The sequence below is a fragment of the Hippoglossus stenolepis genome, chromosome 5, assembly GCF_022539355.2.
Source record: "Hippoglossus stenolepis isolate QCI-W04-F060 chromosome 5, HSTE1.2, whole genome shotgun sequence".
Classification (NCBI taxonomy): Eukaryota; Metazoa; Chordata; class Actinopteri; order Pleuronectiformes; family Pleuronectidae; genus Hippoglossus; species Hippoglossus stenolepis.
The window spans coordinates 11,240,838-11,267,270 of NC_061487.1; the positions used below are offsets into that span (position 1 = coordinate 11,240,838).

The following is a 26,433-nucleotide window of genomic DNA, read 5'->3' on the forward strand; positions in this document are numbered from 1 at the left end:
TGTTCTTATCACATAATTATTATGAACATCTTAAAATGATTATAATGCCTCTTAAACCTTTATCCACTGTGTGTATAATAATATAATGATAATAAAAACAATACTAATTAATGTAAAGCAGAGCTACATGGTTATATAACAACAAACCATATACTTTATATAAAAACAAACAAAACCAGAGTGAAACAAGAATAATTATCATCCGTTTCACAGAGGACAAGGACTTATTACGTTAAACATGTATTATTTATAACGTCTCTTGTTTTTCAAGAACTAAACTAGTTTTGTTGACCTGCTTGAAACCTCCACACACTCTCCACAAGAGAGCTGGTCTTTTATTTGATAACTTACATTTAAAAACGTGTTAGAAAGATAAAACCAAACAATATGCGTTGAATAGGAAAAAAGTAAAATCTGTATTTGAATGAGAGACTGACATCTTATCTTTTTATTTTGTAGTTCCAAAACTGTAACACTCGGAGGACGATAAGTATTACCTGTGTTGACCGACAGAGGGCAGAAATGCATCAACATACATTGCTTGCCCTGATACAAGGAGGAGATCGAAGAAGAAGACATGGAAACGATGCTGCTGCTAACTAGCGCCTCACGATGAGCAACACAAGTTCACAGCGTCATGTTTAACTCGGGTTAAACAGCTCATAGACAGTGCGAGTGCAACACAACCGGCTCTCCTGTCAAACCTGACATAGGTAGGTGATAGAAGGAAGGAGCGTGTTTGAGCTGCAGCTGTTAGCCACCGTCAGAGCTGATGTCATGACAGAGCATAACGGGACTGGGGTCCCCAGTAAGGGCAAGCTCAAATTCCTCAAACTGCCTTTGTTGCCACAAACAGTGTTTATAATTACATATATAATTATATACTGGTTTATGGAAGGTTATTAGATAGTTTGTTGGGTCTTGGGGAGGGGTTGGACTCAAAATAAATCACGAAAAGCTCCACATCTGTCATCTCCATTTGCATGATCTTGGTGTCTATGTATAGGTAAGAACCCAAAGACTGTATTCTGAGTATCAGTTAGTTCTTTGGCACAAAAAAAATTGAAAACTGCCAAATCAAAAGCTGAATTAAACATCTACAGTATTGTATCGCTAAAGCAGCCACAGACTAAGGTGCATTGTTGCTCTCCAGCCAATTAACACTCATAAGCTTTGTTGCATGCATCTAAAAGTTACTCTAACAAATTAAAACTTTCTCTTGTTCTCATTTTCCAGGTGACATCAGAGCCATGGCAGCTTCACAGTCTGCTGTAACAGTTGCAGTGTGCATCCTCATGATAACAGAGATCATACTTGCCAAGAAGGACTACTATGATATACTGGGAGTGCCCAAAGACGCCACTGAGAGACAGATAAAAAAGGCGTTCCACAGGCTTGCAATGAAATATCACCCCGATAAGAACAAGCGCCCGGATGCGGAAGTGACATTTAGGGAAATTGCTGAAGGTACAGGTGGTTTGTTCTTTTTTTGTGGGGGGTGGTCATGTAAAGATTAATTGTTTACCCTTATCAGTATCAGAATCTCTGCTTTGTTGGCCAAGTATATGTACATGTACAGGAAATTTGATTCTAGTTTTGCATTGCTCTCATTGTACTTACATAGAAATAGATATACAGCTAGAGACGAGGATAACAACAAAAATGAACAAATGATTTAAAGAATGGTTCAAAAGTACTTAAACTATAGTGGTGAATGATCCGGATTGTACAGAACAATAGACTGTGTAAAGAAAGAGAATATGCAGCACATTGGAAACACTAATGACCAACAGCAGCAGCAAGTACAAATTATGAGAGTTTGTACACAAGTCAACTGGTTCTGACATATATTGTCCACCATGCAGATTCAAATATTGATTTATCTGTTTCAATTTCAATTCAGAGTTTGATGTTTACGTTTGGGCTTCCGTCAAGCCTTTGTCATTGTAGCCAAACCTTCAGATCAGATACAGTGCTAAATGTCTCCGTCCTTGTCTAAATATTTTCTCCCTTTCTCACATGCAGCTTATGAAACTTTATCAGATGAGACCAGAAGAAGAGAATATAACCTGTTTGGCGACACCTCTGCCTACTTCACCGGGGACACTCGACGCAGACACAGAGATGGAGCCCACCAGCCTTTCAGCTTTGATGACATATTCAAAGACTCTGACATATACAGCCAGAACAGACACGCCCGTCACCGAAGACACTTCGATGAACACTCCAGGTCCCACAAGGAGTCCCACAGCAGACACAAGAGACACACTCAAGGAGGCTTTGGAGCAGGAGGTATCTTTGATGACATGTTTGAAGACATAGAGAGAATGTTTACTTTTGACAGACACAACAAGCAGTCTGAAAACGGGTTTCATGGTGCATCAAAACAACACTGCAGAACCGTGACGCAACGCAGAGGAAACATGGTGACCACGTACACAGACTGCACTGCACCTTGAGATACAAAGTAAAGTGATACATGACTTAAAATTGCCTTAAGGGAATGCAATACTGTTGCATTGATTAGGTCACTGAAAGCCACTTGGTTCAGGTATTGTGAAATCTGAACTGTGACGTTTGAACTGACATTCAGGCACAGAATGACAAGCTACACAGTTTAACAAGCTTTGGTCCAAATTTAAATAAGCTTCATTTTACGTCAGGCTATTTCCTGTGTGCCCTTGAACTTTGAAATGATTGTAGTACTTTTTCAGTTCTTGTTGAAGTAACCTGTACTTCAAGCACCTTCTTTTGATAGTTGAACTTCAAAACATTGTTCATTTCACTGTTTTAATACAAAAACAGTCCAGGTGCACAAACATGTGTGTTGTTCTCGCGTAGTTCACCCACCACTCAGTTTTTGTAGAGTTTTTGGTTTCTTTTGTGTAGGTTCTGCTATTGTAAGTCTCAAATCACAGCTGAGGGCAGAGACAATAGCTTCTAGCAGAGTTTTGCTTATGGTTGTGAAATGGGGAGCAATGTCAACAACAACCTGGGACCCTGCACATGTTGCTGTGTTCAGTCTGTGTTTTAGGATTTGTTCTACATCTTGTTGGAACACATTACTCGAGAGGGCCAGTCTAACTTTTGAACACCATGTATTATTATATAATTATAAAGAATTATAAATATCCCTAAATCGTAAGATATAATTAGAGAAGAGATGTACGTGTATACAGAAATGTCGGAGAATTTAGTGGATATGGCCCAGACAGACCTGCAATTCTATTCAAAGTGTGAAGCTTCAAATGTTGTATTTTGGAGAAACATTTTTAGCGAGTTTTTAAATCAACTTGAATGTAATGTTTGAGACCAATGTTGGATTATACTAGCGAAGCGTTGTCTATAATTTTTGATGTAACACAAGCTGAAAGTAAAGAACCACAAACGCTACAAACTCAAAAATAATCAGAGAAAATCAACACTAATCTGAGAAAACGAGCAAATTTCATTCAAATACTGCATGGTTATTAGTTCTTGTTGACCCGCAGTTAACCTGCTCTTTACTTTTTAAATTTGAGATATTTTTATGGATTTACATTTTCATTTCATGAAACTGAACCACGACTCCTAAAATGTAGGTATTGAGACACTTAAACTGTAAACCAGAGTATGAACCTGGGGTTTTGTGACTCATATTTCTATGAATCAGCAGATTTTGTATTTTCAAAAAAAGTTTAAGACTGTGCAGTGTTGAATACAGCTGTCCATTTTAATTGCAATTTGTATTTTGCAGTGTAAAATATGTATGTTTAGATTAAGATCAAGTGTTAAGAACGCTGCAGTGCAAAGCTGAAGAAATAGTATGTAACAGTATATGTGCTATATGAATTGATGCTCTGCACATGATGAAACACTCAATACATTCACATTTCCCAACACTTGTGTTACCTCATTCACGGAACATGCTCCTTTGACATTGTGCTGTGCAATATTTATTTCTTATATTCATATCGTTGTTGTAAAATGACCAATAGCACTTTACATTTCCAGTTTTGTGTTTGTTTTTCAAAGAATGTGTTTCTAGAAATAAAATGTAGAGAACAAATTGAGATTCCTTCCTGTGTCTTTTGTTACCTCAGAATGAGAATGTTGTGCTTGTTCATATTATGGAGAAGGGAATTCATCATTGATACCAACCTGAGAAAGACATTGACATTGTACAGAGAATGACCACAGAGCAGATATAAGCAGAACAGGCTGCACACAGAGGACAGGCTGGGCTGTCAAGGTAATGAAGGAACTGTAGAGACAGAGTTCTGCTTTTGATAAATGTAAAACAATATAGAAACACTAGGGAGCTATTCTTCCTCAAATTTCAAAATAATGCCCCAGATTCCAAAGTTTGACACAAAGGGAGAAATTACAATTCATACAGGGAGAAATAAGAATAGTTTTATTTATAGAATGTTTTAGCTGCCAAATATGTCCCGAGTTGTCACAACAACAGACACAAACAGTTCCAACTGTGCCACTAACTTGATTATATTATAATATATATTTAAAGATATCTGACACAGATATCTTTAAATATATATTATAATATAATCAAGTTAGTGGCACCATCTCCATCTGTCATTTGTTTATTTTTATATTTACTATATTGTGAAAGCTTGATTACCTGTATTACTTATTCTGAGTATTGTATTGCCCACCAAGATGTTCCAGCATGAAACCTCCTCCCAAATGGACCCTATTTATGGACTTATCATGGACATTTGCAAAGATGACTATCTGGTTAATATCATTCTGATCCTGGGAAAATCTCATTGTTCACAAATTCACGTACATTATAACAAAACTGAGATCTAATGTATTTCATAATGAAATTCTCTCTCTCACCAACGCAACTCATGAAGAAGAAAAATGCAATGGACTTAATCTGCTACAAAAGAATATGATTTATTTAACAAACCATAGTCGTTTTAGTTTTTACTTAATGATTTTTAATTTGTGATGAATTGATTTCTTTCTTATGCCTTAAAATATTTCACTATTTGTTGTGTGTCCCGTTGATCATTTATCGAAACAGCTGCACCTCATCCTTGTTTGTTATACAGTTTCTTCATCTAACTGCCATACCGCTTCTCCATTTCAAAAAGGTTAAATGTAAAAAAGATTTCCTTATTGCAATATTTTATGTTTCTAACTATTGTTATTTGACATTATTATTGTTGATATGGTTCTTGGATTGTCTTTAATATTGTATTTGTGTATTGAAAACACATGCAAATGCTGTAAAGCTAACTTGATTTAATTTAATTTAATCAACAAAAAGCCTAAAATGTAAATCAATGTACGGTTTATGGGTGGTAATGAAATGTCAAACTGTTTTTTAGCCACACCCAAATATGTAGCGTACGCATTTCATTCATGGGATTAACGTATAAATATTTTGGTATTCACCATAGTTACTGTTGCCGTTCAGGAAATATATATATATATGGATTTCCATTGGTTCAACACCAGTATGACGGCATCTGTAGGAAATGTAGTTCAGAAAATGTCAAACCCGGAACACTGAGCACTTGACCCTGACTCTGGCGGACTCAAACTCCCAGAATGCATCTCGGAGCAACTGTGTGCGCAGTTGTCTGAAGCCCCGGAGAGACGCCAGCTACTAGCCGAGGGACATTGAATGACTTTGTCCCCGTGTGTGTGTCAGGGTGAAGACAGCAGACTGTGCGGTCAGCAGCGGAGCTCATGGAGCCTCTAATACCTGTCATCAACAAACTGCAGGATGTGTTCAACACGGTGGGCGCAGACATTATTCAACTGCCGCAGATAGTTGTTGTGGGAACTCAGGTGAGTAACGTCACTCCGCTCAGAGGTTAGCATCCACGTTAGCCTGCGTCACTTGCTGCCCAGGCTCCTTTCATCTTCACAGCGCTGTTTTTGTTTCACTTTGACACAGGGGCCGTAGATATTAGCACTCAGGGCTGACTTAACGTACACTTGACATGTTTATGCCCGTCAAATTGTCCTGGTTAGCTAGCTCCAAAGTTAGCATTAGCTACATGTGAGCACACATATTGTCACAGATCTCAGACATGTAGTAGAGATCACGCTCTGAGAAATAAAATGAAAGTCTGATTTATTAATATAGAACTGGGAAGCTACTGGGGATTTCATTATCAATTCATCTGGTGATCAGTTAGTCTGTCAAACGTGATGATATTGTCAAGACATTTTGTTGACCAGAATGTGATCTTTTCAAGTGTGTTATTTGACCAAAAGCTCAGAGAGCCCCTACAATCAACTAATTAAAGATTTAGTTTATAACCATGTATTTTATTCTATTTTGTGTTGTGTATCTGGTCCCCTGAATAATAAACACATCCCTCTCCTCATATTATTAGCATGACCAAGCATCTGTCTGTAACCTTGGTTTGGTTTATTTTAGAGATCGTATCCATTCATGCACACAATCAAATAACTTACACTAAGATGACAGTTTATTAAGTACCTCCAACTAGAGCTGCAACAAATAATCTATACGTTTATTGATTACTGGCTATTTTGACAGTTTAACAACTATAGTTTTTTTCTGACTCAAACATTTCAAACAGTTCAAGCTTTTCTAAGTTGCTGCTTTTTGTTGTCATTATCATTAAACTTTGGACTGTTGGCCATGAACAAGTTAGTGTTTAAATTAATCAGCAGATGCATCAATAATTAAACAAATTGTTAGTTGCCAACCTACATCTAAATAAAACAAATGAACAGCCCTGCTGTAAATCTTACCATGAAGCTTAAAATGATCAGGTTCTGTTGATGCTGTTTTATTAAATTATATTTAATGTACTCGTAGTTCTATGATTGCAGTGAGTAGATGATTACAAACAGCTCTCAGCAAACCACTAATGATTATAAACTTGAATCAACGCCTCTCTTGTCTAATACAGTTTTACTCTGACCACCTTACTACCCTAATTGGTTTAAAGTAGGGGGTTTTGTCGAACATGTTTACTTTTACTGGTCGACTAATTGGATGTGACTGTCTCAGACCGTTTGGCAGGAGTCTGATGATTTTACTCTGAGACAGAACAACTTTTCAAATCCTTCATTTGTTATGTTTGATCTTGCCAGGACTCCACAAAGGTCCAGATCTGCAGTGACCTTTAGTTTAGAACTGTAACTGTCTGATATTATATCATCAGATTTTTTTTGGAGCTTACATTTTGAGCCCTCCTTCCCTAACGAGGAATTTTTGGTCCAGTTCATTAAAGCGGACTCTGCCAGCCAAGCAAGTTATTTCAGTTCACCAGATCTCATTAGAGGTTACTGTTCATGATGATCAAGAAATGGCCGCCTAGTGGCACCAAGTGGTTGTATGGATAGATACTGTACAGGAAAGTTGAAGCAACCATTAGGTTTGTTTTGACAGGTATGTGACATTCAGCACATAAGCCAACTTCTTATACTATCCAAAAGTAGTACCACCTAACGGGGAGCTAAATTTGGACTCCAGACTCGTGCAGCTCCTGGAAGTCTTTGTGCAGTATCTCAAGTGTCATTCTGAGCGCAGATTTCTCTCCTCAGTGTTCAGTCTCTTCTTTGTTTATGCTAATGATGTTGTTGTCTTTATCGTCCACAGAGCAGTGGAAAGAGTTCTGTTTTAGAGAGCCTGGTTGGTAGGGACATCCTTCCTCGTGGCACTGGCATCGTCACACGCCGGCCCCTCATCCTACAGCTGGTGCACATTGATCCAGAGGACCGCAGGAAAACCAGCGAAGAAAATGGTATCATCACTGTGACCTCTTCTTCTTCTGCCTCTTTGGTGTTGTTTGGTTTTCATGGAATTAAGTGTTAATTGATGAATAGTCAGTATGCATAGAGAGGGATTTTTATTTCAGCACTTATCAGAACATGTGGCATTTAACTGATTAAAGTGTAAATCCACAATAAATCAAATCAAATGAATGCATGTGGATGTAACAGTTTTGATATGAATCAGACAAGTAGCTTTGTAAATTTAGCAGATGCTGAGTTCTTAAGATTTATATTGAAGCTAAATCTTTGAGCACACACTACCACAGTGCAGAAATCCTCGGTTATAAGTAAAAGTCTTGTTTATAGTCAAGTAAATCAGTACCAAATTCAAGTATTTGCTTAAAAAAATGCTTAACTTACCAAAAATAAAACTACTCATTATGCAGAATATCCCAATTTTACAATATATATTGGATCATAATAACTATATATTATATCTCCACATAAGACATTAATTTATTATAATTATTGATGCATTATTGTGTAAGCATCACTTTCATGTTGCAGTAAGTAAAGATGATTTAGTCGTAGCTACTTTATTAACTGCCTGATTGCTTAAACTATGATAATAACCTATTTGTTGGATATATATTGTATTAATTATCTAAGTCTGCAGAGTAACTACTCACTAGAGCTTTCATATAATTGTAGTTTAGTATTAAAATACAGTGATTACCTCTTTAATATTGTGCATTAGAAGTATAATGCAGCAAAACATAGAGGTACTTAAGTAAAGTGCAAATATCTTGATAATAGTAGAGTACTTGATTAAATGTAATTAGTTACTTACCACCACTGCTTTCACATTTGCATAATCATAAACCACTGTTTGTAATTGTGTTATGAAAGGAAAGGCTCTTTAATTCATAGTGAGAACTGATATCTTCTACTTCTGACTGAAATGAACCAGGAAGTAAAATTGGCCACGAATTTCTGCATGAATTTAAAGTCTTTTTGAGGAGCGGTGATAGTGTCACTGTGTCTCTGCACTGCCACAGAGAGCCATGCAGGAGCTGCAGATAGCGAGGCTAACCCTTTTGTCTCCTGTCATCTCTCTTTAACCACAGAGTCCAAGAAAAATGGACGCCTTTACAGAGGTCTCCCTTTCTTGTTCTATTTCCTATTGTGTTTTGTATCTTACATAAGAACACCCCCCCTCCTTCTCTTTTGCCCATTCTTCCCCATCCTGGCTTGTATTTGTGAAGCTCTTCCATAGCTGCCAAACCAAGTGGCTTCACTTTATGCAGCTAATGCCCTCACATGCATTTAGACTCACTTAAAATTAGACAGAAGACATTTTTGTTGAAAATACTTTGTGCTGAGTTTTTTTCTTCACAAAGAGCACATGTAATTTCCTCAAACACCAGCTTTATCTACGTTGACTAATAGACTCCACCCTGGGTTTGATGTTTTTCCTTGTTTGTTGCAATGCTAATTATAGCAGCTGAAGAAATTACTTTGTTTTTGAAATGCTGTTACAGTCACTGCTTCCTAAAATGCACATCCTTTGTTGCTTTTGGCTATAATTTGCTTCCATTACTGTTGTGTGAAAACAACAGTTGTTTTTCTAAACTCTTCAGCTGTGGATCTTTGGCAGAAGAGTTTTTCTGTCCCTTCCTTGTCAACAGAGAAATCCCTCCCATGAGACATTTAACAGATTTATAGTAAAAATAGTAATTGATGTAAAGGCTCCATCTGTCATCTTTAACTGAAAAATCTGTCCTCGTCCTCTGCAGCCATCGATGGAGAGGAATGGGGAAAATTCTTACACACCAAAAACAAGGTAAGGGCAACAAATAGTGAATGAAGTATTTCATGCATATACTGACTATAGCAACATCTAAATATTTAATAACCTGGATCTGATCACAAAATACCCTAATTCTGTATCCTCTATTGATTTGCTGTTGAGAGCTACAGTGATTTTGCAATTATGTTTCCAACAGCAAAAACTAATGTTACATATAATCTGTAACTCTGCACGCCTTCTCACAGTTAAAATATTCATATGACTGTAGGGTAAACAAAGAAACCATTATGATGTGCTGATGGCCTCATGACATTCAACAGGGCACCTCAGTAAATGTTTCTTTGTTTATTTTGTTATTCTATGTGTTTTATATATATATATATATATATGTTATTAGGATAGTATAAACTACTGCTTACATTGATGTTGCCGACATGTCAGAGTCCCTGCTTTTCACAGTTTAATTGTTATTTCAGATCTACACCGATTTCGAGGAGATCAGGAGTGAAATTGAAGCAGAAACTGATAGAATTTCTGGGAATAACAAAGTAAGATAATCAAACATATTATGAGGGATTATATCCAAGGAGAAAATGGATGATATCAATTGTCAGCTTTGAACTGAGATTTTGGTTTCGAGCAATATCAGTCCGTAAACGGATTTTTTCTGTCCCCAGGGTGTTAGTGATGAATCGATTCACCTGAAAATCTTCTCACCACATGTAGTGAACCTCACATTAGTGGATCTTCCTGGTATTACAAAGGTGAGATATTCTATATCTCTTTTGCTTCCCAATGTCCAAACCTGTTTAAATTATGAACTATACATGATGCTGCACATTAAGTCATGCAGTATATCTGCAGATTTGGAAAAGTCTTCGGTTTTCTCAAAAATGCTTTAGAAGCTATTAAATAGTCTTGAATAACATTTATAATGGTCTCGAATATTTTTCTTACCTGCCACAGTATCACTAGTTATAATTTTTAGAACCAGGCTTATTGTGTTGTTATTATAACTGTTAGCCACAGTATCTGGGAAGCTTGATTAATTGTGTATTATTGTTATTTACAGGTTTTAAGCACTGATAAATGTTACAAAAATATCTAGAAACACCTGAAATTAATAAACCATTGTATGACTGGTTGGCCCTAGTTTTGCATTATGCGCTACCCAGTATAAAGTCAGTGTGTTTTGTTTTAAACAGTTGCCTGTGGGAGACCAGCCCAAAGACATCGAGTTCCAGATAAAAGAACTGATAATCAAGTATATTTCAAACCCCAACTCCATCATCCTGGCTGTGACTGCTGCCAACACAGACATGGCGACGTCAGAGGCCCTTAAAGTGGCCCGCGATGTTGACCCTGATGGTATGTGCCTTGCTTTTTTCTCTTTTCATTTTACTCTATTTTATTTCCTTTAGTCATGTACAGCTTTTCTGCCTCATCACAGCAGTGTTTTTGTAGCCAGGTGTGTCTGTGTGTGTGGTCAGGTAGGAGGACGCTAGCTGTGGTGACCAAGCTGGATCTGATGGATGCTGGTACAGATGCTATGGACATATTGATGGGCAGAGTCATTCCTGTCAAACTGGGCATTATTGGTGTAGTCAACAGGTAACATGTCACGTTCACCCCCTTATATCAGTCTGAATTCAGGCACCTGTGACTAAAAGGCCAAAAAGGTTCTTCACAGAAATACTGACACCTTTTTAATGATTAATTTTGTTGTATGTTTTAGGAGTCAGTTAGATATCAATCAAAGGAAGTGTGTGGCAGATGCGATCCGTGATGAATACGCCTTCCTACAAAAGAAGTACCCCTCCCTCACAAACAGAAACGGAACTAAATATCTGGCCCGAACGTTGAACAGGTAAGTTGGTATTTATGTATTAATTTGACCTTTATAATGAAATTCCTTTTATGGTAAATCAACAAATATTGATCTCAATAATCTAACAAAAATAAAGAAAAATTTGTGACCTTTTTTTAATGTTCCAGGTTACTGATGCACCACATCAGAGACTGTCTTCCTGAGCTGAAGACGAGGATCAACGTGCTGTCAGCCCAGTACCAGTCTTTACTCAACAGCTACGGTGAACCCGTTGATGACAAGAACTCCATGTTGCTGCAGCTCATCACCAAGTTTGCTGCAGAGTACTGTCACACCATAGAGGGCACGGCCAAGTACATTGAGACAACTGAACTGTGAGTACTGAACTGCAGATACCTAGCACTACTAGGAATTGCTCACTCCTGACAAATTCTGCTTGTATGTTTATCGCATTTTACTCTTTATTTCAGATGTGGTGGAGCAAGAATCTGTTACATATTTCATGAGACGTTTGGTCGCACGTTGGAGTCAGTAGACCCTCTGGGCGGGCTGTCCACCATTGACGTACTCACAGCAATCAGAAATGCAACGGTGGGTTTTTGCCTCCTCTCCAGCTCAGAATTTGTATTTTAAATGGCACATTTTTTCAGGCTGAAGGTTTCATTGTGCTTGTACAGGGCCCCAGGCCTGCTTTGTTCGTGCCTGAGGTTTCTTTTGAGCTGCTGGTGAAGCGGCAGGTCAAGCGTCTAGAGGAGCCCAGTCTTCGCTGCGTGGAGCTGGTTCACGAGGAGATGCAGAGGATCATCCAACACTGCAGCAACTACAGCACACAGGTGAGCTCACATATACACACACAGATAGCACTGAAAACTAAGGCTACATCCTTACTAATACATTTTAGTTTAAAAACAGCCGGTATCAGTTATAATATCTCTCCATACTAACACCTGAAAACGTATATCACGTGACCATTTACGTACACTGGGCATGTTCACGCTGATGTAAACAGGAAGCAGATTGTCTACTCTGCTGTTGGTTGCTTAGTTATAGGAAATATTACGAGCAAGGAACATCAATGGTGAAAAGACTAGATGACGAGGTGGAACTGTTACTGACATTAAGTGTTCAAGTTTTGCATTCACCACTTGTAGTCTCGTCATGACTGAACAGAAACAACCACGGTCTCCATTTTTGCCCGTCCACACCCCAGAGTTTTCAAAATAAAGCGGGGCTTGCGGCGTTTCCAAAGTTCACAGTTTTAGTCACTTGAAAACTCCAGAGCAGTGTGGACAGCAGGTGTAAACATAGAAACACAGAGGTGTTTGAAAACTAAAGCATAGTAGTGTGGATGTAGCCTAAAGCACAGTCGTACGGTGTAAATACACAAAACTGCAGCCTCTCATTAAAACTCTGGTGATTGTTTCTTCTTTGCAGGAGTTGCTGAGGTTTCCAAAGCTCCATGATGCCATTGTAGAAGTGGTCACCGCATTACTAAGAAAGAGACTCCCTGTCACCAATGAAATGGTCAGGACCTGCTAACCATAAACACCACTGAGCAATTTTAAAAATTCATTCACACCCTATATCTGTTTTTTTAATCAATGTTCTAAATGTCTTTTCAGGTTCATAACCTTGTTGCCATCGAGCTGGCCTATATCAACACTAAACACCCCGACTTCGCTGACGCCTGTGGCCTCATGAACAATAACATAGAAGTAAGAATTGAGCATCTACAGATTACATTTATATACATGCAGTGCATTTGATAAATTAATTGTTTTATGTTTCTCAAATAAAATGTCAGGTTGATCATTTTAACTGTGAATTATCTTTCTCTGCATTGATCCTATTGATCATTTCAATAGCAGCACAGAACAAAAGAGTCAAAAGATTTAAAAAATAACAACTAATGGAACTGAAACATGTCAAACCCATGTTTTATTATCAACATTCTTTATTGATTTTCTTTCTGGGTATTTTTGTAGGAGCAGAGACGCAACAGAATGAGAGACCTGCCCTCTGCTGTCCCCAGAGACAAGGTACAGTCCGTCTCTGTGAGAGTCACTGTTTTCTTGTAAAAGGCTTTAAAAGATTTTCTGCACATATGCATCGAGTCCAGTCTCCAACTTAAGAAACCAAGTTTTCGTCTCATTATGTTAAGTTCCCTCTACTTGTAGCTCCTGTCAGTTCTCTGTCTACTCTTTTCTGATGTCTTTCTTTAGTCCCTTAAAGGCCCAGGTGGGCAGTCCCCCTCCCCCACTGAGCTCTTCTCTGAAGGCCAGGTCGCCAAGGTGTGTCCCGTTCACTCACTGCCTGCCCACATTTATCGTCTGCCCACCTCCAGGCCCTTAATGATGTTATTGATTCAGACATTTCTTATGAGAGTCCTTTAACATTTAACCAAACCCCTGTTACAGGAATATTTGGTCTTTAATGTCCCGGCAATACAGTGAGGTCTGAGGGGCAGGTTCTACCTTGACTGATCTAACCTCCGATTTTCACTCTGCATGTAGTGTTTCATTTAAATATAAAGAATTAGTTTTCTCAATTGTCTTAATCTTCTGCCATGGTCGATGTAACCAAAAATTGTAAATTATGATTGAAGACAATGGTTAAAAAAAACTATGTTTAAAATAAAATGATTTTATTTTATTATTTACCAAACTTACTTTAAATAAGAATATAATAAGAAGGCTTATGGCATGAAACAAAAGTGTTTTTTGAAAATGAACATACATTTCCTCATATCTTTGCACAGTTTTCTAAACTTGTTGATGTAACTTCTTTAACTGACTTCCTTCTCACATATATATATATATATTTCCAGTCCTTTTTAAGTCCCTGAGCAGGAGTCATCCTCACCCAGCGTCTCTCTCCTCTCTGTAGGCGGTGGCCGGTGGCTCTCAGAGTGGTCAGAATGTCAGCGAGCAGACAGACAGCGGGATGGGGAACTGGAGGGGCATGTTGAAGAAGGGGGAGGAGTTTGCAGCTGGTGACAGACCAGCAGCCCTTTATCCACTTCCTGCAATGCAACAGAAAGGCTATGCTGTCAACCTCCTAGATGTGGTGGGTCACACACACACACTCATAATAGCAGAAAGTTTCAAAACACTTCTTAACAGAATAATGGAATAAGTGGAATCATGTGCACTTTATATCATAGTTTTGAAAACATATTCTAACTTGGTGTATACAGTTTTATTCATAAAAAAAATGTATATTTAAAAAAATGAAGACTTCATTGCTCTACTGTTGTTTATGTATAAATTTCCCTGATCACATTCCATTTAGGGCACTAATAAGTGGATAATTTTCATTTTCAGCCTGTTCCAGTGTCCAGGAAGTTGTCTGCTCGAGAGCAGAGGGACTGTGAGGTTATCGAGAGACTCATCAAGTCATATTTTCTCATTGTACGGAAGAACATCCAGGACAGGTATACATTTAACTGTCCCTACTCGTTTATTTTTGTGTCCACCCTGAGGCTGTTAATTTAGACATGACCTGTCCCTTCTCATGTGTTCCACTGTCTCCTCCTCTGCTGTTGTCGTTTGGCCTCAGTGTACCGAAGGCCGTGATGCACTTCCTGGTGAACCACGTGAAAGATTCCCTGCAGAGTGAACTGGTGGGTCAGTTATACAAGGCGGCTCTGCTGGACGACCTGCTGACGGAGTCCGAGGACATGGCACAGAGACGCAACGAGGCTGCCGACATGCTCAAGGTAACACATTTGTCAAGGGTCGTGGGGAAAGCTACGAGAATATCCACAATCAGTCACTTTCACACACAAAAAAAGCACTTGTCCCTATTGTTTACCCAGGAAGTTTGCCTCTGGAATACAAATAACAGAGTTGTTTAATTGACACACTTTCCTCCTTTTTTCCATGGCTGTGTGCAGGCGTTGCAGAAAGCCAGCCAGGTCATAGCAGAGATCAGAGAGACCCACATGTGGTGAGGACGGCCTCTCTTCATCAGCTCCCTCGCTTCATCTCACACAGACCCTCATCCCTCACGGACCACACGACCCTCCAGAACCCCTAGAATCTCCCATCACTTGAGGCTGCAGAAACGAACAACCTGAAAATGCACTGATGTGGATATGTGTGTATCTAAACATAGTTTTAATGTATAGTAAGGACTTGAAATTTAAAGAACGGCAGCACTTATCACCATCACTTGCTCCTCTCCTAGAGTTTTATATTTTTCTTATGTAATTAAAACGATGAATATACAGAGAATGTTATGCATCACCACTATGTGGAGCCTCGCCGAGGAATGACTGCTCTGAACGTAGATTTGAATTAAAGCTAGAAATGACAACACGTGCTGTAGACGCTATTTATCATGTTACTTCTTTCATTAAAAATGTGACCACTGCTACTTTTTTCCGAAGAAATTAACTTCATTGAAATATTCTCACATTTACCATTTAGCAACAAATACCATTTTTCTACATTCATGTTTCCTGGTAATAACGGTATTATTTGTATGCAGCCATGGAACAGTCCAGTTTAGAACCACATTTGGACACTTATGTAGATGTGATTATTTTTGTCATTTAAAAAAAGCAATTGGTGAATAATTACTAAACTGATTATCAGAATAATGAACTGTAGTTTTTCTGTTGATTCCTCAAACATTTCCATGAAGTGTTACTTGTTGCTTTTACGATTTGATTGATGTGAAATTAATCTACTCTTCTAACTGTTTTGATTAATTTTTTCAAGTATCTGAACACAGGTAATTTATAAAAAATTACAAATTTAGATTAACTCTTTTATTCTGTCAACTCCAATTTAAGGAGCAGGACATTTTATACAAATGCATCACAAGATCTAATGACTTCAAAGTATGAGAGCGTCCTTACCTGTGACCCCGACGTAAGGAGCTCAGAGACGAGCGACAAACTTCAGCTCCTTGAGTTTCACCAGCAGGTTGAGCATCAAGGATACATAGTCCCACCCTTCACACTCGTGATTGTAGCACCCTATGGCCACCCAGTCTATTGTTAGACAGCTGGACACACACTCACACTCACACACTGCAGGTACATTCATGACCTGGTAAAGTGTCATAAACTCAAGCTTTGGAAAAAAACCGTGGAGCAACATTTTCTCCCTGATATGAAAAAACAAGGCAACAGAAATCTAACAACCACTTTTTTTCTTTATTGCTGAAGCAAGCACAAACAATAACTTCAAACATTCAAGACCCACAATACATTTTGGCAGATTTCAACTCGTGTTCACTGATAGAAACACCAGGCTACAATTTTAAAGTTCCTTTTAGCAAATATTCAAACTTGAAAGCATAATGCAGTTGTCATGCAAAGACAGTGGCATGTAATCTGATTATGGATAAGCATGGCGTCTGACTGGTTAGAAACTGCATTTGGTTTAGTTTTATTCCTTAATAATTAATAATTCTAATAAATAATCACAGGAAACATTTATAAAGAATCTAGTGTAGATTAAATACTTAATGATTAAGACTAATATATTATACTTTAAATTACAGAAACATAAAGAAACTAGTTTAGTTTAAATACTTAATAATTAATACTACTAATAAATTAAAGACTTTTAATCACAGGAAACATTTATAAAGAAACTAGTTTAGTTTAAATAATTAATAATTAATACTACTAATAAATTAAAGACTTTTAATCACAGGAAACATTTATAAAGAAACTAGTTTAGTTTGAAAAGAGTTTCCAGAACTTTCCACAGTTTCATGTGATCTCTTTTTGTTAGCCACATTAGCTTAGCCTGGTGTAAACTGGTTTCTGCTGGAGCTTCCCTCTGGTTAAAGGTTTAAACAACACGTGTCTTTGAGTTGAAGAGTTAAAGTTAAACTCCAGGTGTGTCCAGCTGTGTTTTAGTGAAGCTAGCTCTGTTAGCAGCGCAGGCTAAGCTAACGTTAGCTTGATACACCGTTAGCCACAGTTAACGCAGAGTGTTCGATTGAAAATGGCGTCAGCGAGGAAACAGGTGAGGAGGAAACAAGTGGAGGAGAAATGTGACAAAGTGTTCGACTTCACTGAGGAAAAGAAGAAGGAGATGAGTGGATCAGAAGATGAAGTGATAGAAGGTGAGTGAAGATGGAGATACAACTTTTTAATGAAGTGACACCACATTAATCCACAGTTTCCATTTTCTAAGATCAAACTCCCACAGTCGACAAAGTACCAAAGAAACGAGCTGCACCTGATGTGGAGGAGGCTTCATGTGCTGTCGGGTACTTATGTACACACTCTACTACTACTACTTCATCAAATACTGTGACATATACACACTCTACTACTACTACTTCATCAAATACTGTGACATATACACACTCTTCAACTACTACTTCATCAAATACTGTGACATATACACACTCTTCAACTACTACTTCATCAAATACTGTGACATATACACACTCTTCAACTACTACTTCATCAAATACTGTGACATATACACACTCTACTTCATTTAGATACTGTGAAATATACACACTCTACTTCATTTAAATACTGTGACATATACACACTCTACTTCATTTAGATACTGTGAAATATACACACTACTACTACTACTTCATTTAGATACTGTGAAATATACACACTCTACTACTAGATACTGTGACATACACACTACTTAATTTTGATACTGTGAAATATACACACTCTACTACTAATAATAATAATACATTTAAATACTGTGACATACACACTACTTCATTTAGATACTGTGAAATATAAACACTCTACTACCATTACTATATTTAGATACTGTGAAATATACTCTTTTACTCTACGATTACTCTACTATTACTACTACTTTCACAGTGGCGTAGTACTTTACAGAGTGACTTTGTTTCCACAGAAACGAGGTCCAGTCGATGCTGGAGAAGTTCGGAGGTTTGCAGATTTTTCTTTTCTCTGTCATCAGCACATCTCTTGTATTGAGAAGTGAAAACATGCAGCTCTGTTCTGCAACAAGACTAATGCAGTGAAGTTTGATCTGCCTCCAGCTGACATCAGCAAGGTGATGCAGGCCAAGAAGAAACGTCTGGAGTGTCTGACAAAGAGCTACATGAAGGGAAGTCAACACAAACTGGAGCTGCTGTGGAGCAACTATCACGGCCAGAGGTTGGACTTTCTGCTGCCTGATGAAACTAGTCCTCTCTGTCGGACATCCTCCACACATTTGTGCTTTCGTTGTTATTTCATCACATTTCATCCCTTTGGAAAATGTCAACGGCTCTTAACGTCATGGATTGTGTGTCTGCAGGCAGAAGATGAGCCAGCAGTACTCGCAGCAGGTGTCCACAGCGCTGCAGCAGTGGGAGACTGAAGCCCAGCGAGCTGAGGAGCAGGAGGAGAAGCTCAACGTCAGTTCCACTTTCTTGGTTGATTGGTTAAACAAGGTCACAGGTTTGATGCTCTGTGACCACCAGTTCTATTTTGTATTTATTTTTATACCACTTCACAAAGCGCTTCCCGTATAAATATATATAGATTAAGTACACACATCCCAAATACATGTATACATTCAGTGGGGTCCCAACGTCCAACGGCTTGTTGTCACAAAACTCTGTGTTCGTATGCGAATCAACTAGAAGTGAATTTATTCATTTAGTAACCTGCAAAACTGCTCCCTGTAAGTTCTTGTAAAATGAAGTGACGCAAGGATTACACTGATGATGAGGGTCTGTGTGTTACTATATTCATGATGTGCACAGTAAGAAATCATGAATCATGCTTTAACACATCAGAGAGTTGTTGTAGTGGAATAATAATCAATTAACAGCAAGTGGTTTTTTGAATACAACATTTAATGCCACGACTAAAGTATTGAACTGTTATCTGAACATTCTGTAAGTGCAGAGCATGTTGGTGATGAACTCTCCTCTCTGCAGAATCTGTTCCGACAGCAGCAGAAGATCCTGCAGCAGGCCCGAGTCGTGCAGAACCAGAAGCTGAAGACGGTCAGAGAGCTGTATGAGCAGTTTGTGAAGGTGAAGCTGTTAGAACTGACGTGGATGTTGAATGTTTTCATGTTGGTTGTTGTTCTCCTCTGCCCCCTGTTAACGTCCTGACACCCACAGAACGTCTCCAGAAGAGAATCCTGCATTTAGTCTGGTAGCATCTGTGCTGTGGTAATAAAAAAAACAAGACAAATGATTCATTTTAAATTGACTAATGCCTTTATCTGCTGATTATCCAGATCCGGGCCGTGTTCACTGATTTATTTACCACATTATTAGTAGTTATTGTTAAATACTGTAGAGAAGTGCTGATAAAAACGTAAAGTAAAAGTAAATGTGAGGTATGAGAACTACTGGTAGGGGGCGTCCCCACTGGTTTTCACATGGTTGAAGTGAAGTCGTCTGTTTCCTCCAGAACATGGAGGACATGGAGAAGAGCCATGACAGCTTCCTGCAGGGAGCCCAACAGGAGCTGAGGAAGGAGATGGCCACCCTGCAGAAGAAGATCCTCATGGACACAGTGAGTTAGAGTTGATTGACAGACGGCAGTTTGATGTGCATTATAGTCGCAACATCGCCATCCACATGTAAATACTTCAAATTTAAACTAACATCTTATAATATAAAGCTAAAAATAAAAACAATAATGAAGCTGTTGAATGTTAACTTCCAATATGAAAAAAGAATCAGAGTCAAGTTGTTTTCAGACGAGCTCCAGGTAAGATCTCCAGAGTTTCTCCAGATTTAGTGTTTCACACCTGAACAACACAGCAGCAGGTTCTCTGCACAGACTCATTCACAACAGCATCAAATCCTCCTCATGGAGCAGCCGGGTGCAGCAGACAGAGACAGAGACCGGAAGTGACGTATTAACTCTGCTGCGTAGATCTCGTGATCATGTTTACATCACCTGACACCGTCGTCAGCTCTTATCACCAAAGACTCTTCACATCTTCGTCTGTGTCTTCTACGTGTGTGTCACCACTTATTCACCAAAGATATTAGTTTTCTTTTAGTTCCTTCATGTTTTTGTCTGTCACGTGTTAGAGGCTCATCACCCCCCCCCACTCACTCACAGTGAATCAGTGGAGGATCCACTTCTCCTGGATTAATACTTTATACAGGAGTTCAGGAGGAGAAAGTCCGCAGAGATCCGGAGGCTCACACTCAGACACTTGCGTTCACACATGCACCTCCTCTGGAGAAAGCGCGGAGAATCTCTGGAGTTCAGTGTGTGTGTCTGAATCAGCTTTAAACTGTCATATTGGTTTAATATTGATCTTTTTATTATTTACAAAAAAGACTAAACTCACAGAAAATAATAATAATCAGCCAAAAAGTAACTAAATTTGAATATTTCAGCTTTTTCACTATTAAGAAATAAAGCTACAGCACAACATATCTTAAACACAATAAAATATTAAACATACAACTGTAGTAACAGTTAAACACTGACCAACTAAAATGGGTGAAAACCCATGAATTATATCAGATGTTTGTCACGTCACACCTTTATTTATAATAATAATTGTGCATCTTCAACTTGTCCTGATTTGTGTCAATGTGTTTCCACAGCAACAGCAGGAGATGGCCACCGTCCGCAAGTCGCTGCAGTCCATGTTGTTCTAACCCACTGTTACCATAGCGACAGAGCTTATTCCTTCGTTCTGCAGAGTTGTCATGGTTACAGGCATCCTATAAACGTAATTTGGTTCCTGTTCATATCGGGACGTTGTCCTCCGTTTTGTTTCAGTAATACTTTGTGATTTCAGTGAAAGAGTAAAAATGAATAAACACGGTTGTTTCTGTGAAATCCAGTTCATTCACCAGACTTTGTGTACAGGTTCATTCACAGTCTGTAATCTACATATATTATAATATATAATCTACATCCTGCATCAGGACATTAGTTTGATGATTTTGATATCTAAATGAGTTCCAGTGCGGTTAAGAAGAGAGAGACTTCCTTCTATCTGACTCAAACTGATCAACACTGAACTGAAGCTCTTTACTTTGACACAGAGGTTTTACACTGTGGATGAGTTAAAGGGCTCGTCATCATTTTCATTCAAACACTTCTGTGTTGTGGCTTAAGATGAGTAACACACTGCTATTGATCCACTGCTGTGTTACTGCTGCATCTTTAAAACTTGTACGAATAATATAACAGAAGATGCTTTGATCTTGTAGTGCTGTGTTTACATCAGTTTCATTTCTTGAGGCTTCAGTACCTTCAGTGAGGTGTGGCTGAATGATTCTGGCATTGTTGAGCTTTTGTATAACATCTTCTGCTCCTAATCTTTATGTTCAACAAACCTTCACAGAAACAAACAAACTGCAGCAGAGTGGATGTAATGAGTTATTTAATGTTATGATATCATGTTTAGTGACACGTAATCCAACACAACAGAACAATGAATACACATCAGACACATGGGCCGACCGCCTTGTGTCTCGGTCCGCCTCGTCCTCGTCCTGAAGCTGCTCTACCTCAGCCGGCCGCCCAGCTTACCCTTGCCACGACCTTTGGCACTGAAACGGAACAGCAGAGAAAACCACTCAGCAGTGAAACCAAGTAGCTGGTCAATAGGTTGTGTTTTGGCTCAAAATAGTTTTGTTAAAAACAGACACAAATGGCATTAAATATATTACATACATACATAGTGCTTTTACATTATGATGGTACAAGATTTTCATAATCCGCCTCAGTTTGCCCCAGTTATGGTCAAGTAGAAAATAAAAAAATACTTAAAGTTGTTTTATAGCACGTTTCCAGTCTGAGCCACAGCTGCTATATTTACAGTATTTGTCTTGAGATTAAAAATCAATTTCTCTTCTTCATAGGCATGAATATTTTTCACAGATAAGTCAATAAGTTTCTCTGGGGCAGTTTTTTTTATTTAATTATCATTTAGGTTAATCACGTGTTCCAGTCTGATCAACAAAACTGCTTAAATGAGCCAGATTACACTATATATTCACTACAGTATGCAATGAATAAACTCAGGTTTGTGGCTGAGAGTCTGCGAAATAAAGGACGGTAATCTGTAACCAATTTCATGACTGAAACCAAACAAAATGTGTAAAGGTTTAAATTGGCCTTAATGTAGAAATATGTATATATTGATGTTTATTTAAATATGTATTCTCCACAAACAGAAGAAGAGATTGATTTAGTACAAGAAAGAAATCAAAACAGACACAAGTCCAGTATCTATAGTCTGAATGTGAATCCACTGTATTGAGGGGTTTCTGTTCTTACCTCTGGTGATCCTTGACTCGAGCAAGAAGCTGGTTAATCTGGAAGGACACAAACCGTGTTAAGCAACAACGAAACACATTTACGATACCTGACATGTCCGGTAGAGGCTGCTAACATTACTCTGGAAACTAGAATAAACCCAACACATGCTGTAACTTGGAAGACCAGCTTTAATTTAAAGTTCTGACTTTTCCCTGAGAGAAACTACATCACAAATAAGACAGAGGAGCAATCATTCCAGAAAATAAACTTTCTGTCAATGATTGTCTCTAACTAAGGATAAGACTGCCTCACACTGAGGTATTTCCTTCAATAATCCCTGAACACATTAAAAATGGACGGACTCTTTCAGGTTCTGTGTTTGAGTTCTATCATAATACCTTGTTTTGACTTTAGTGACATCATTATTGTATTATAAAAGAAATGACTCACATCATATTTCTGTCTTTTGAGTTTCTCACTGAGGTCAAACTTCTCAGCTTCCAGACCCATCAGCCACTGCCACAGCTCCGTGGCCTTCTCCCTGATGATGAAATGTAAAATGTATTCAATCAAATTTTGGGTTCATCTGACATTTAGCATGAACCAGCTCTATGCAGAGGTCTGTCTTACTTGAGTTTATCTTCGTTCAGATGATCAATGTTGAAAGCCTTCCTGCGTTCAGCCAGGATCTTCTTCTTCTTCTCCCTCTCGGTTTGCTTCTTGCCTCCTTTTCTGCTGTCAGTCTGTATTTAGTCAAACACACAAGTCAATCTGAATGCAACAATAATATGTATCCTGTTTTTCAATCATCTTTTTCCGACTCAGGATTGATGAGTTAAAAAAAGTGGAAACAGTATGAAAACTGGTGCACTTCAGGGGCGGAGCTTGGGGGCTATTTTTTACAATGAGTGAAATAAAATAATATTAATGGGGTAACCCGGGATATTTTCTGTAGTTTACCCAGTTTCAGATGGTCCATACATGCATCGCCTTAAAGCTTCCCAACGGCCATTAAACGCATCACCTGCAAGCAATTGACAGGTGCTGCTCATGGGTAACACACTATACTATTATACCATAGAGGTAAAGGAAGTATTCAGATATTTTAATGAACAACTATTTTACCAGCTATTGCAACAGTCTAGAATTATCTTCCCTGTGATTGTTATATTAGAACACAATGTATTATAGTTATGACTGTATTATTACCTACACCAAGGAGGTAATGTTTTCATTCTGTCAGTAAGTCTGCCAGTTAGTTATTTAGTTAGTTAGTTGGCAGAATTACTAAAAAATCTACTCTTATCAAATAACATTTATTGGACTGATATTTATGAGTGTGTGCAATGTGGTGCAGCTTGATTGAATTTAAGGGGATTGTGAAGATTTGAGCATCATTTACATGTTTTAGTTGAAAAAAAAGAAGATCTTTTTCATATCTGTTGGGTAATTTAACTTTTTCAAAATAAATAAAGTTGTTATTAATATCTGGAGGAGTAAAAAGTACCATGTTTGCCTCTCAAACGTAGTATAGAGTAGCATAAGATGGGAACACTCAAGTTCGTAGACTTGTACTTATTCATACCTATGTTCTATTTACATGTGTGTAGCCTTTGTCCAGTAGTAATTAATCGAGCCAAGCCACGGCACCAGGACTTGAGTTGGATTATTATGTTTCACATTTGAATAGTAGAGGCCATGAAAAGCTGAATGACCTTTTGTCCAGCACTGTACTGCTGGGTCATGTTAGAGAGAGCCTTCTTCTTCTTGGCGTCATCACCCAGCTTCTTACGCTGATCCTCCATCTCCCTACGGTCCTTCTCCTCCTGTGAACCAGCACAGAGGAAACGTCATGTGTGGTTTGATCATCTGGAGTGGGAGGTTATGAATGAATGTGCACTGAGATCTTACCGCAAGTCTGGCCTGTCTCTCCTTCTCTCTCTCTGCCCTGACCCTCTGCTGCTCTGCTCTCTCTGCACGACGCTTCTCCTACAACACACACACACACACACACACACACCGTCAGTGTCTACATAGTCACAGTGATTTTTGGACCAAACAGGTGACACACTCACGATTCTGTTCACGAGGGCGATGAGCTCCTCTTCCTCTTTCTTCCTCTGGACGAAGTGAGCCTCGATCAGAGACTGCAGCTCAGACAGATCCTTATCCTGACGCTTCCTGTGGATGTCCTGATATCAAACCCACATCAGACACTGTCACTGTGTGTGTGTGTGTGTGTCTGTGTGTGTTGTTTGTAAGATAACATTTCTGTCAAGAAGCAGAAGTTCAATAAAATCAACTCACATCAAAATCCACTTTATCCCCATCAGGGATCTTTGGGGCGGATATATTTGTCATAAACCTGCAGAGGTGAACAGGAGATTATTGTTTTATCTGCATTAAGGGATGTTTCTATTTTCTTAACACAAGCAGATCGAGGATTCTTACTTAGGCTTCGGCTTCGACTCATCTGGGACAAAGAAAAGAAAGTAGAAGCCATTATGAATAAACTGACGAGTGGAAGAAGTCATTAATAAACTTGCTTGAATAAATGAAAAGCTTTGAAAGACGTTATTCTCACCTGTTGCCTCCTCTTGTGCTGTTGATCAGAAGAATGAATAATTAGGGGAAAAAGTGTGGAAAGAATGTGCTATAAACACAAGCAGTTTGAATTGTCTTACCTTCCTCCTCCCTTCAGTGGGAGCAGAACAGTAGTGTTGACAAAAGAGGAAACAATTTAGATTATTTAATATGATGCATTTACCCAATAAATTCCTCAGAAAATGAACATAAATGTACAAATACTGCGTGTGAATGTAAACAATTATATTACATACTCCTCCCTTCAGTAGTAACAGAACAGTAGTGTTGACAAAAGAAAAAAGAAATAGTTGATCAGTAAATTACGCTTTTGTCATGATGTGTTAACTAAATAAATGGTATAAATGAAAGGATGAATACTGCGTGTGGGTGTGGAAATGAGTTTACGTACTGCACTTCCTCCTCCAGGACTTCTTCTGTGTCAGACATCTTGTTATGGATGAGCTCAGCAAGATGGATCCGGCCTGTTAGTTATTTTTAGATGGCCAAACATTTGTGATCATTAAACAACGCAGAGCACGTCATGACAGAGAGTTCTCACAGTTTACAGCGAGTGTCAGTACTGAGCTAAACGGCTGCACTCACTGTGGCAGTAGAAGAAGAAGTTATATTGTGTTTTACAGCAGCAACAGCAGCAACAGGTGCAAGTTCACGATCACCATGAATCCTTCACTTTACAAGTATTGCATTCAACAACTATAGCAGCTAAATAAGAAAATGACAAACTGTATGAGGTATTTGAATGTTTTGCAGGTGCTATAAGCTCTTTTTTAAAATTGTAAATAGGTAATTTAAGTGAATTTAGGTAACATCAAAAGTTGAATATTCTCTATGAAATAGTTGTAATTCAGTCACATTTGGTTCAAACAAATGCTTTGTAGCAAGAAAAGACTGAACCATGAAAGTGAAGACATTTTCTTTTACATGCTGAATGTGGTTTTTTCAAGTATCTGAACACAGGTAATTTGTAAAACATTACAAACTTACATTATATTAACTCTTTTATTCTGTCAACTCCAACTTAAGGAGCAGGACATATTTTATACAAATGCATCACAAGATCTAATGACTTCAAAGTATGAGAGCGTCCTTACCTGTGACCCTGACGTAAGGAGCTCAGAGACGAGCGACAAACTTCAGCTCCTTGAGTTTCACCAGCAGGTTGAGCATCAAGGATACATAGTCCCACCCTTCACACTCGTGATTGTAGCACCCTATGGCCACCCAGTCTATTGTTAGACAGCTGGACACACACACACACACACA

General features: G+C 38.4%; 4 protein-coding genes across 9 annotated transcripts; 3 read left to right on the forward strand and 1 right to left on the reverse strand.

Annotated features, from left to right (window-relative positions):
• Window positions 1–521: 521 nt before the first annotated feature.
• On the forward strand, window positions 522–4,054 carry dnajb9a (DnaJ heat shock protein family (Hsp40) member B9a). 2 transcript variants are annotated; one of them, XM_035157778.2, is made up of 3 exons: window positions 522–671; window positions 1,237–1,467; window positions 2,026–4,054. In XM_035157778.2, the coding sequence occupies exons 2-3, from the start codon at window positions 1,251–1,253 to the stop codon at window positions 2,457–2,459; spliced, it is 651 nt and encodes a 216-aa protein (XP_035013669.1). In that variant the 5' UTR covers window positions 522–671; window positions 1,237–1,250; the 3' UTR covers window positions 2,460–4,054. The 2 variants fall into 2 exon arrangements, with proteins under 2 accessions (XP_035013669.1, XP_035013668.1); XM_035157777.2 differs by having other exon boundaries at window positions 529–713.
• Window positions 4,055–5,571: 1,517 nt separating this feature from the next.
• Window positions 5,572–15,728, forward strand: dnm1l (dynamin 1-like). Of its 4 annotated transcripts, XM_035157444.2 has the most exons (20): window positions 5,572–5,805; window positions 7,598–7,742; window positions 8,841–8,870; window positions 9,510–9,556; window positions 10,000–10,071; window positions 10,201–10,287; window positions 10,729–10,891; window positions 11,014–11,134; window positions 11,259–11,390; window positions 11,519–11,725; window positions 11,822–11,942; window positions 12,029–12,184; window positions 12,786–12,875; window positions 12,974–13,066; window positions 13,337–13,390; window positions 13,574–13,642; window positions 14,238–14,417; window positions 14,675–14,784; window positions 14,910–15,069; window positions 15,247–15,728. In XM_035157444.2, exons 1-20 carry the CDS (start codon window positions 5,704–5,706, stop codon window positions 15,301–15,303), a joined length of 2,196 nt encoding a protein of 731 aa, XP_035013335.2. In that variant the 5' UTR covers window positions 5,572–5,703; the 3' UTR covers window positions 15,304–15,728. The 4 variants fall into 4 exon arrangements, with proteins under 4 accessions (XP_035013335.2, XP_047195926.1, XP_047195925.1 ...); XM_047339970.1 differs by lacking the exon at window positions 13,574–13,642 and having other exon boundaries at window positions 5,573–5,805; XM_047339969.1 differs by lacking the exon at window positions 8,841–8,870 and having other exon boundaries at window positions 5,573–5,805.
• Window positions 15,729–17,046: 1,318 nt separating this feature from the next.
• Window positions 17,047–21,150, forward strand: sycp3 (synaptonemal complex protein 3). The gene is made up of 8 exons (XM_035157537.2): window positions 17,047–17,438; window positions 17,510–17,585; window positions 18,215–18,249; window positions 18,363–18,480; window positions 18,623–18,722; window positions 19,251–19,349; window positions 19,735–19,839; window positions 20,895–21,150. The coding sequence occupies exons 1-8, from the start codon at window positions 17,318–17,320 to the stop codon at window positions 20,946–20,948; spliced, it is 708 nt and encodes a 235-aa protein (XP_035013428.1). The 5' UTR covers window positions 17,047–17,317; the 3' UTR covers window positions 20,949–21,150.
• Window positions 21,151–21,665: 515 nt separating this feature from the next.
• Window positions 21,666–26,396, reverse strand: tnnt2d (troponin T2d, cardiac). 2 transcript variants are annotated; one of them, XM_035157535.2, is made up of 14 exons: window positions 26,262–26,396; window positions 25,559–25,631; window positions 25,404–25,409; window positions 25,248–25,258; window positions 25,148–25,165; window positions 25,015–25,036; window positions 24,871–24,928; window positions 24,639–24,755; window positions 24,475–24,552; window positions 24,279–24,389; window positions 23,194–23,306; window positions 23,014–23,104; window positions 22,582–22,619; window positions 21,666–21,851 (listed from the first exon to the last, which is right to left on the reverse strand). In XM_035157535.2, the coding sequence occupies exons 2-14, from the start codon at window positions 25,594–25,596 to the stop codon at window positions 21,806–21,808; spliced, it is 747 nt and encodes a 248-aa protein (XP_035013426.1). In that variant the 5' UTR covers window positions 25,597–25,631; window positions 26,262–26,396; the 3' UTR covers window positions 21,666–21,805. The 2 variants fall into 2 exon arrangements, with proteins under 2 accessions (XP_035013426.1, XP_035013427.1); XM_035157536.2 differs by lacking the exon at window positions 25,404–25,409.
• Window positions 26,397–26,433: the final 37 nt, after the last annotated feature.